Source organism: Mesoplodon bidens (genome assembly GCF_964165515.1).
Source record: "Mesoplodon bidens genome assembly, chromosome: 4".
In the NCBI taxonomy this organism is placed as follows: Eukaryota; Metazoa; Chordata; class Mammalia; order Artiodactyla; family Ziphiidae; genus Mesoplodon; species Mesoplodon bidens.
In genome coordinates this window covers 144,724,272-144,735,246 of record NC_138160.1, presented here as the reverse complement: position 1 = coordinate 144,735,246, position 10,975 = coordinate 144,724,272, and the positions used below count along the sequence as shown (strand labels likewise).

Sequence of the window (10,975 nt, the reverse complement as noted above, 5' to 3'; positions counted from 1 at the left end):
CAGTTGAAAGAGAGAGGTCGGAGAGGGCCACCCTGAGGAGGTGACATTTGATTTGAGACCGGAAGGTGAGGGAAGGAGCCATGTGGATATCTGGGGGAAAGCATACCAGGTGGAGACGCTGCAGATGTAAAGGCCCTAAGGTAGGAGCACGCCTAGTAAGTCCAGGAGGAGTGAGGTATAGAGGGAGAGAGGGGGCAGGAGGTGAGGGCAGGTAGGTGAGGGGGAGGGGTAATGTTGATCAGGCCTGTGGGCTGCTGCGAGCGCTTGACTTTTACTTTTTAAAAAGAATTGAGCCATGATCTGATTTAGGAGTTAACGGGCGCCCTCTGGCGGCTATGATGGTAACTGGCTGTCGTGGGGGAGGGAAGCCCAGAGCCCTGGGAACCAAAGTGGGGGCAACTGCGAGGGCCCAGATGAATGACCATCGGGAAGAGAAATGGATATGTGTTGCTCACGCTTATCCCAGCACTTCAGGGACAGCCCTGGCACCCCCAGCCCCCAGCCAAGAAACACATAACAGCAGCTAGATTCATTTTTAATGCCATCCTAAAACTCAGAATGGGCCAGCGGGGCCTCTGGGCTCAGCAGCTGTGGAGGGGGGCCTCCCCACACCTCTTAAGGCAGGTCACTGCAAGAAGGCACTCGTGAGGGGGACTTCAAGCCCTTTTTCTATTTCTTCATATAAAATGGGAGGGAGGAGGGGCGGGAGCCTGGAGACAGGGAGAACATCCCTCCCAGCCTATGGGTAAAGGAAAAGGCTGGGAGGGAGCCAGCCAGCCCTTAAGAAACTGCTAATTCAGGGACTGCCATCACACACACGCATCCCATCTTCCCTCTCTCTCTCTAGAGTTCGCAGTCGGGGCCTGGGGAGAGGACGGCCTGTGTTCAAGCCCCCACTTCTTCTCCCTTCTAGCTGGTACGAAGTTGATAATCTGCAGGGAAACAATGAGCGGGGACCATCTCAGAACTGGGGAAAGGAGACAAAGGGACAGGCCCCCCACCCAAATCCAGCCCCTTCCCCAGTACTCATGATCAACCCTACAGGTATGTAACAAGGCTATGGACTGGCTCAAACATGGGGATTGTAACCACAGAAACAAGCCTGCTTCCAGGCAGTAGATGGGGGTGCTATGTGTTCAGCCCCTCATCCAAACCCCACCACCACTACCCTGGAGCTGGCAACTGTCCCCATTTTAAAGATAAGCAAACCGAGGCCCAGGATGGCACACTGACAGAGACAGGATAGACTTGGGGCCAGGCCTGTTGAGTTTTGGAGTCCTCTGAGACAGGATGTATTAAAGCCCCAAGACCATCCCCTTTCATCTCCTTGTCTCCATCATCCCAGGGAGCTGGGCTGCCTTACCGCCACTCTGGGTGATATAGCGGACCCAGGGCAGGGCCTGGTAACCACTCTTCTCGATGATCTTCATGTATCGGACCTGAAAAGGGATGAAAGGAGGTGGCCCAGGCTAGGGGGAGAGAGCTGGCTGGGGCCAGGGGAAAATATACAACACAACTTCAGGGAATAAGAAAGCACAGGCTTAGGGACTTCCCTGGTGGTACAGTGGTTAAGACTCTGAGCTCCCAATGCAGGGGACCTGGGGTTCGATCCCTGGTCAGGGAACTTGATCCCACATGCATGCTGCAACTAAGAGTTCGCATGCCACAACTAAGGAGCCTGCCGGCCGCAACTAAGACCCAGTGCAACCAAATAAATAAATATTTTATTTTATTTTATTTTTTTTGCGGTAGGCGGGCCTCTCACTGTTGTGGCCTCTCCCCTTGCAGAGCACAGGCTCCGGATGCGCAGGCTCAGCAGCCATGGCTCACAGGCCTAGCCGCTCTGCGGCATGTGGGATCTTCCCAGACCGGGGCACGAACCCGTGTCCCCTGCATCGGCAGGCGGACTCTCAACCACTGCGCCACCAGGGAAGCCCTAAATAAATATTTAAAAAAAATAGGAAGCACAGGCTGGGAGAAATGAAGTAACATGGCTCAGGGCAAAGATGTGGCAAGGACAGTGTGTGGGGGAGTTAGGGGAGAGGTGGTCCAGGACAGTGGGAAAGATGGCCCAGTATAAGGGAATAGACACAGCACAGTTTAGGCACAGGGCAAAGTAAGAGGGGGAGGGGGAGGGGACCCAGGCTGAGAGCAGAAGAGGCAACACTGTTCCAGGAAAAGACAAGGATGATTGCAAAGGAGAGATGAGCCAGGCCAGGGAACGGAGGTGATCCAAGCTAAGAGACAGGAGAGCAGGGAACCCACTGAGGTCAAGAAGAGGAGCCACTCTGCCCACTTCTCTCACCTGGATCCCGGAGACGGTGAAATAGGGGATCTCAAACTTGACCCCGATGGGGGGCCGGCCCTCTACCTCCTCCTTCTCCACGCTGGGGAGGCCAAAGTGGGCGCGCATCAGGTACTCCTTGCCCCCCTGAGGGCACATGGAAGTATCAGACATACTGAGGGGCCCCTCTATACCCCAGACCATCCTCATGGCAGCCCCTAGGGGTAGGCTCTGCTCTCAGCCCATTTTACAAACCAGAAAGTAAAGGCTCCTGGCCAAGACTCACAGCCAAAGCTTCTGACTGCAAAGCCTGGTCAGGAACCTTCTAATGATCACCTCCCATTTTCCAGGCCCCGATGAACAGCCCCACCAATATCCCAGGGACAGACCAATCCTCCAGCAGCCCAAGGATGTGGGTAACATGATATTGCCTATTTTACAGATGGGCAAACTGAGGCTCCATGAGAGGAAGTGGGATTCCCAAGGCTGTCTGGGATTGGGAGAATTTAACTATTATGCTGGTCTGGTTTCCAGCTTTATCATCCCCGAAGGATGGCCATGTGCACACGTAGGTGGCTCTCTGATTTATTCTCTGCCTTGCCCTCAAGAAGCACGGGTAGGTCCCCCAGATCCCCCGCCCATCCACGGTGCTCACCGGGAAAGACTTGATACTCCAGATAACGACGTTCTTCTCTGGCATGTACTTGGCACTGCCCACGCTGGTCTTGAAGCGTGGGGAGTCGGCATCGCTGGGTACTGGCACAGATATCTCCACGCTGTTGGCCACCGACTGCTTCTTAAACTGCCCCTTAGCCTGTCAGTGGAGAGAACATGGGGCATGAGGAATTCACTCAGGCAAATATTCACCAAGGCCTTTTCATGTGCCAGCTCATCAAGAGCCCTGAAGTGGGGACCATAATCCAGCCTATTTTCCAGATGAGGAAACAGAGGCACAGAGAAGTTAAAGCATTTGCCTGGAGACACACAGCCAACAAGTGGCAGAGCTGGGATCCACACCCAGGAGAGACTCCAGAGGTCCTGATTTTGTTTTTTTGTTTTGTTTTTTGGCTGCACACAGAGCGTGCAAGATCTTAGTTCCCCGACCAGGGATGGAACCCACGCCCACTGCAGTGGAAGCTCAAAGTCTTAACCACTGGACCGCCAGGGAGGTCCCCCAGAGGCCCTGCTTTTGGTGCCTTCCGTTTGGAAAGTGTCATACACCTTTGCCTCGTTCAAAAGATCCCTCATTTGAGCAGTCCCTAGGGCAGGCTCTGCTCTCAGCCCACTTCACAGACAAGAAAGTAAAGGCTCCTGGCCAAGACTCGCAGCCGAAGCTTCTGACTGCAAAGCCTGATGGGTCCTCAGCCCGTCACAGAGTTTTCATTTGAAAGCTGACATTTACTGACCCCCTACGATGTGCTGGGCCCTGTGCCAAGCAGTTAGCCCTCTCACTAATTCTCTAAAGTAGGAGCCATTCCTAAGGCCCATTTTACAGAGGAGGAGACTGAGGCCCACAGAGAAAGAGCATTTTGCCCGAGTCATATAGTTGATAACCGGCACAGCAGAGATTTGACCCAAGCCTGTGTTCTCAATCCTCACATGTTCTCCTTACAGATAAGTTACAACATTATAGGCAGATCTAGATCTGTGTGACTTGGGACAAGCTTTTAACACAAGGACTCTAAGTGTCCATGTGCAGTAGCTAGCATTATGATGACTGCTCTTATTTATGAATTTGGTGGTGGGGGGGAACATATGAGAGGTGGGATTGGGGGCAGAGGACCTGGAGGTAAAACAAGGCAGGGGTTGTTCTTTCTGGAAGACACCAGCTTTAAGACCCTTTCCACTTTCCCTGCCTGCAGAGATGGGGACACTGGGGATGTCAACACCCCCGCCCCGTGACCGTCCACTCCACAACCCAGCTCCCCGAAGACTCTAAGATTGGGGAACAAAGTTAAATCTGATAACACAGACTCTTGAGCCAGGCAGACCCCTCCCTTCCTAGATGAATGACATCTTAATTCTTCTGGGCCTCAGTTTCCCCATCTGTAAATGGGGCTAACTATACGCTCTGGAGGAGCTCTTGCTTGGGGCACTGGGAGACAAGCACAGGGCTATTCATGGGAAGGTGAACCGGAGTAGCCAGGAACTGAAAACAACCCGTGCAAGAGATGGGACAGAAGATTCTCACGGTGGAATATTCTACAGCCACAGAAATGGAGGCACTAAGCTCTGGCTGCTGGGATTCCTCTTAAAAATCCACATTACCTGAACAAAGCAAATTATACAAAAAGTCATACAGCTCCAGTCCATGGATGTAAAGGTCAGAAACCAGAAGAATGAAATATTTGTGGTTATAAATGCAGGTGGCAAAACTATAAAGAAAAGCAAAGAAATTATTTACAGGAAATTCAGAATTTTGATTACCTGCGGGCAGAGGAGGAGCAGTAATTGGGGGAGGGGCAGACGGGGGTTCAGAGGAGCTGGTGGAGCCAGGCACGTTCAAATAAGCTGTGTGGTTTATTATTAATCTTTAAATCATATAAATACACTATATGGTTTATATACTTGTATGAAAGTAAATAAGTAAAACAGATCATGTGTCAGATGCTGGTAAGTAATAAGGGGAAAACTACAGCAAAGAAGGGATGTGGGAAAGTCAGGGAGGGCTTCTCTGAGGAGGTGACATTTAAGCAAAGAACTGAAGGAGGTGAAGGAGCAAGCTATGTGGATATATGGGTGACTGGGGGCAGAACGATCCAGGGAATAGCCAGGGACCATGCCTGGTATGTTTGAGAACCAGCCAGAAGACTCACATGGCTGGAAGGAAGTGAGGAGCGGGGAGGAAGGTAGATGAGGTTACACTGATGTGGGGGGTGGGTATGAAGGGGTGGATCAGCATTGTGAGTAATTATTCCCCAGGGCCCACCTTGACCATGATCTCCACGCGGCTGTGGGAGAATTTCTCAATGACAGATTCAATCCAGATCAGCGGCTTGACCTACAGACAGAGGAAGAGGGAGTTCTCCGAGGCTCTGGGGTCAATTCTCACCCCTTGCCAGGGGCTTGACCCTGCCTTACCTGGGTGCTGAGGCGGTAGGACATGAGCTCGAAGTCACCGTCGGGCGGAATGAAGGAGATGGTACGGTCGTTGTCGAAGCGAGATAGCCGCACACACTGGTGGAATTTCACATCCTCCAGTTCCACGGACTTGTTCTTGCTCCCTGAAACTCGGAGCCGAGTTAGCAGTGTGATCCTGGAGCCTGGGGCGACCCTGGAGCCCGGGGCATGGTACCTATCCTTGTCTTCCCTTTCTACCGCTACGATCATCCCCATTTAACAGATGAGGAAACTGAGGCCCGGAGTGAATGAGTAACTTGCCCAGGGTCACCCAGCTAGCCAGGAGCGGAGCTAGGATCTGAACTCCGGGAATCAGGCTCTTGCTGCCAGGTTGTTAAATATGATGCTATTCTGTCTCTTACTCCCGCTAGAATGTCAGATCCATGAGGACAGGGATTTTTTTCTTCACTGTGGTGTCCTTGCGCCTGGCACTCAATGATGAAGCAGTTGTTTGCGCAATGAACCAGCAGCTGCAGTACTGGTCACAACCAGAAGAGGGCGGGCGAGTGCTATTTCAGAACTGACTGCAAGTCTCTCGGTACCACCCACCCGTGACGGGACGAAGTCTCAAGCTCCCGCTTGCACCCCCTTCCAGAAACTTACGGCCAGTGAGCTCGAAGAGCACGCGGTCATTGAGGCCCAGCCTCAGCTCCGGCATTCCTGACAGAAACACCTTGAGCTTGATGGTGCCCACGATCTCACTCAGCAGGACACTGCCGTTGGCGTTGACCTGAAGATGCACACATGGGCGGGTCAACAGGCATAGGACACACTCTCCTGCCCTAAGGCCGTGGCAGGGGTGGGGCAGAGGTATGGGGGCTCACCAGTAGGTTGACGGACTCTATGACATCGATGAAGACTTCGTTCTTCTTGTATTTGATGCCCTCCGAGCGCCAGGACACAGCATTGGTGACAGTGGGTGGCACTCGCGACTTGCCCGTCTCCAGCTTGTTGCCCTGCTGCGTGATGTATCTGGCAGGAGGGCAGGGAGATGAGCAGGTAGGCCCAGGGACAGTTCCCCAGCCCTCCCCAACTTTCTTCTACCCATGGCCCACCCTGTGGTTGACCCATGGCCCACTCACTCCTGCAGGATTTTGCTGTCCGTGGTCTGTGGGAAGCCGAAGTCCATGAGCTCATCCAGCAGCTCGTAGACGATGACAAAGTTGTCTCGAATGCTTTCCTCCTCCAGCTCCTTGAAGTATTCAGAGAATACCTGCGGGTGCAGGGAGACCGACATCCACAGAGGTGTGGCTGGTGTGGCTGGTGTAACTGTGGGCTGAGTCCCCACTCACCCAGCCAGCCACCCAACAAGCAACTATTGAGCGCCTACGATATACCACTGTCGGTATATTAATGGTGAACAAAGCCAGCAGGGTCTCTGCCCTCCTGGAATGGACCCACCTCAGAACAAGGTTTGTAAATGCATGAAATAAAATACACAAGATGGGAATTCCCTGGTGGTCCAGTGGTTAGGACTCTGCACTTTCACTGCCAAGGGCCCAGGTTTCATCCCTGGTTAGGGAACTAAGATCTCACAAGCCAAGACGTGATGCACAGCAAAAAACAAAAAGAACCGCAAGATGGCAAAGGAAAACTGTTACACAGAAATACGTCTCAGTTCATGGACTCCCTGAATTCTATCCAGAGGCCCTTGGGACTTGGGGGACCCCAAGATGGGAGTCCCTGGGATTAATAGGTATCACCACAGCAGAGAACCTGTCAGTCACCCAGCATTGGAAACCCCATCCTTCATCCTGCTCCAGCCTCTCTGGCCTTTTTTCTGTTCCCATCTCAGGGCCTTTGCACATGCTATGCCCACTGCTTAGGACACTCTCCTCACAGCAGCCTCCTTGTGACAGGCCTCAGCTCCTCAGTGAGGCCACCACTATCCCTTGACCCCTGTGAGTATCAGGGTGAGACTAGCACCCCAGTGACTGGTTATCACAATGTCCCTTTGAATCTCCTTCTTGCCATTCATTCATTCATTCATTCATTTATTTATTTATTTAGCTAGCTAGCGGTATGCGGGCCTCTCACTGTTGTGGCTTCTCCCGTTGTGGAGCACAGGCTCCGGACATGCAGGCTCAGCAGCCATGGCTCACGGGCCCAGCCGCTCCGCGGCATGTGGGATCTTCCCGGACCGGGGCATGAACCTGTGTCCCCTGCATCGGCAGGTGGACTCTCTACCACTGAGGCACCAGGGAAGCCCTTGCCCTTTATTTTTTGATATACATATTTATTTTTTTTTTGGGTCTTTGTTGCTGCACACGGGCTTTCTCTAGTTGAGGCGAGTAGGAGCGGGGGCTATTCTTTGTTGCGGTGCACGGGCTTCTCTTTGCAGTGGCTTCTCTTGTTGCGGAGCATGGGCCCTAGAACGTGAGGGCTTCAGTAGTTGTGGCGCATGGGTTTAGTAGTTGTGGCTCATGGGCTCTAGAGCACAGGCTCGGGGGTTGTGGCACACAGCCTTAGTTGCTCTGTGGCATGTGGGATCTTCCTGGACCAGGGCTCGAACCTGTGTCCCCTGCATTGGCAGGCGGATTCTTAACCACTGCGCCACCAGGGAAGTCCCTCCTTCTTGCCCTTTAACTCCTCAGCATAGGCAGGGACCGTGCCTGTCTTATGCACAGCTGTGTCCCCACCTCTGCCTGGCAGAGAGGAGACAACTCAATACAGATGTCTTGTTTGTCAAAGTATATTATATTTACTAGGAAATTTTTTTTGGCTGCACCGTGCGGTATGCGAGATCTTAGGTCCCTGACCAGGGATCAAACCCGTGTGCCCTGCAGTGGAAGCACGAAGTCTTAACCACTGGATGGCCAGGGAAGTCCAGGACTCTGTGCTTCCACTGCTGAGGGTGTGGGTTCGATCCCTGGTTGGGAACTAAAATCCCATAAGCCACATGGTGGCCAAAGGAAAAAAAAAGTATTTACTGAGCACTTTCTCAGTCATTGAGAATGGCATATAGTAAGGGCTCAATAAATTACTATATGATAGTATGATACAACATTAGTGGTAATGCTAACAATAATACCAAACCTTTATTGAGCACTTACTGTATACTGAGCACTGTTTTAGGCGCTTTAGAGGTACAAATTTGATTAATTCATACAACAACCCTGCAGCAGGACTAAACCCAGTTTAGAGGCACAGAGAGAAGTGACTTGTTCAGGGTCACACAGCCAGGAAGTGGGGGAGCTGGGTCTGGAACCCAGTTCCCTCTGGTTCAGATTTGAGCACCGGAGACCTCCTTGGTTCCTACCCTATAGGGAGAGATGATCCCACAGCAGCTAATGAGAACCCAGGGTGATGGGGCTTTGATGGTGACACCCCCAGGGAAAGCTTCCTAGGAGAGATGGATTCCGAAAGAGGTGGGCAAGACAGGTAGACAGACAGACCAGCCGGCCAATGGAAGGCCAGGACCTACCTCCACTGTCTTGTAGAGGAACGAGTACACGAGGGAGGCATTGGCGTTCTTCAGTGTGGTGGCCACCACTGCGGGCAACGAGGTTAAGGAAAAGGTGCCGTTTTGGAGGGTTCCAATGGAGCACAGACCCTGAACCCTCACCCTCCAGCCTGAGCCACTGCTGTATTGTGCACCTCTTGTCCCAGCCCACCACCTCTGGGCCTGGGCTGCCACCACTGCGGGCCCCCAGGGATCCTCCCGTGGCCTCGGATACAGTAGAGGTTGCTGTATTTGATCCACAGAAAGTGGACCCGGCCGTGGCTCATCAGTGGGGCCAGGGCGCCCTCCTCCTCCCGCTGCATGAGCAGAGGCATGAAGTGCTCAATCTCACTCATGGCCACATCGCCCTTGTAGTTGCGGCTGATCAAGGGCTGAGGGTGGGCAGAGAAGGTCTGGTCACTGCTGGGATCCAGGGAGGGACTCTCCGCCCGGGGGCATCAGGTTGCCAAGCTCTGACCCTACTTGCTGGCTGAGGGGGCATGGGCAAGGCTCTGCCTCTCTGCATCTCAGTTTCCTCCTCTGAAAAATGGGCACGTGATAACGACAGCTAGAGCGTCTAGAGCCCTCATTGACATCTACTGAAGCCTGGTTGTTTGCTAATTTATTCTGTTGTCACCACAACCCTATGAGGTAGGTGGTATCACCATCTCCATTTTACAGACGGGGAAACTGAGGTATGAACCACGCCCATAGTAAGTGAGGAAGCTGGGAATTGAACGAAGATGCCCCGGCTCCAGAATTCCTGCTCTCAAGCCAGGCTCCATATGCACCAACTCGGTGAGGTAAGGACGATGAAAGGAAAGAAAGAGAGAAAAAAAGAAAAGAAACAATTATATCTATATATCTCTCATATATCTCTCATAGTTCATATAGCTCTGCCCGGCAGGCAGCAAGCGGTCAATAATAATAATACCTACTTGGTGAGGTTGTTTAGTCCAGTGTTTAGAACAGAGGGGGCACCCGCAGGACCTCACACACCTTACCTCCCACTATGATTATTATCAGAAATATTATTTTCACCGCAAATGTTATTATTGCTCCTGAGTGACAAGACGAATGGGAGGGGGGCACCAGAAAGGGAAAAGACAGACCCAAAGGGGAATTAGGGTCTCCGGCCCCTGCTGTCTTTCCCAAATATTAGTACTGTGGATGATGATGGTGACAGAAATAATCATTTCAATTCATTGAACGCCTAATGTTTGCAGCAGGGCTACTGGGCTAGGTGGTATACACGCATGAGGTTGTATTCGTTCTTCTTGGGTGGGGACTTCTGTTATTCCCATTTGTACGGACAGGGAGACTGAGGCCCAGGGAGGAAAAGCCCCTTGCCTCAGACACGCGGCTAGTGAACAGTGGAGGTCGGATTCGACGCGGGACTCCCAAGGATTGGGGGAGGGGTGTCCACACGCCCCCAGAGCTTTCCGGGGCCTCGCTGCCTGCAAGGAGGGGCCGCCCCTGGGTCCGGGAGGGTGCAGCCTCACCTATCCGTTCCCCACTCCCTGCGCCCAGCCTCACCTTGCCCTTGACATCGAGGATGAAGACAGCCGAGGCGGACATGGTGGCGGCCGGCGGACCTGGCTGGTGGGGAGGGAGGGCCGGGAGGCGACGGTGGCGCCGCTTCCTTCTTCCTGCGGAAGCGCCCGCGCGCAGGTGAGCACCCAGGTGAGCGCGTCTTAAAGGGGAGGCCACCAGGTGAGCGGCGCAGTCTGCCGACGAGAAGACGCTGCGGGGGCGGGGAGGGGCGGAGCTTCGGATGGGACAGCTGCCCCGCCTCACTTTCCCTTTGCGCCCTGGAGGGCTGATGGGTGGAGACCCCAGACCAACCAACTGTGCATCCAACCAACCATCCACCCATCCATCCATCCATCCATGCATCCATCCATCCATTCATCCATCTATTCATCTATCCATCCAACCAATCAACCATTCATCCACCCACCCATCCACTCTTTTTTTAAAATTAATTGATTAATTAATTTTTTTAAATTTTATTGTTTTGGCTGCGTTGAGTCTTTGTTCGTTGCTGTGCGCAAGCTTTCTCTAGTTGCGGCGAGCAGGGGCTACTCTTCGGTGCGGTGCACGGGCTTCTCGTTGTGGTGGCTTCTCTT

At 53.0% G+C, this 10,975-nt stretch overlaps 1 protein-coding gene across 3 annotated transcripts; it reads right to left on the bottom strand.

Annotated features, from left to right (window-relative positions):
- Window positions 1–322: 322 nt before the first annotated feature.
- AP1M2 (adaptor related protein complex 1 subunit mu 2) lies at window positions 323–10,493 on the bottom strand. Of its 3 annotated transcripts, none has more exons than XR_014015695.1 (12): window positions 10,383–10,493; window positions 9,082–9,238; window positions 8,829–8,896; window positions 6,487–6,617; window positions 6,229–6,376; window positions 6,008–6,134; window positions 5,366–5,514; window positions 5,214–5,285; window positions 2,940–3,098; window positions 2,306–2,387; window positions 1,364–1,439; window positions 323–932 (listed from the first exon to the last, which is right to left on the bottom strand). XR_014015695.1 is itself a non-coding variant. In XM_081232214.1 (12 exons), exons 1-12 carry the CDS (start codon window positions 10,422–10,424, stop codon window positions 910–912), a joined length of 1,278 nt encoding a protein of 425 aa, XP_081088340.1. In that variant the 5' UTR covers window positions 10,425–10,493; the 3' UTR covers window positions 323–909. The 3 variants fall into 3 exon arrangements, 2 of the variants coding, with proteins under 2 accessions (XP_081088340.1, XP_081088341.1); XM_081232214.1 differs by having other exon boundaries at window positions 2,306–2,431; XM_081232215.1 differs by having other exon boundaries at window positions 2,306–2,431; window positions 5,366–5,508.
- Between the last annotated feature and the right edge of the window lie 482 nt (window positions 10,494–10,975).

What these genes read in the sequence shown, in the direction of transcription:
- AP1M2 (XM_081232214.1), bottom strand. Translation starts at nt 10,424, where the DNA reads ATGTCCGCCTCGGCTGTCTTCATCCTCGATGTCAAGGGCAAG. An exon ending in TCCTCGATGTCAAGGGCAAG is followed by an intron (nt 9,239 to 10,382) that starts GTGAGGCTGGGC and finishes GCCCACCCTCAG; the next exon opens with CCCTTGATCAGCCGCAACTA. An exon ending in GACAGCAAAATCCTGCAGGA is followed by an intron (nt 6,377 to 6,486) that starts GTGAGTGGGCCA and finishes CCCTCCTGCCAG; the next exon opens with ATACATCACGCAGCAGGGCA.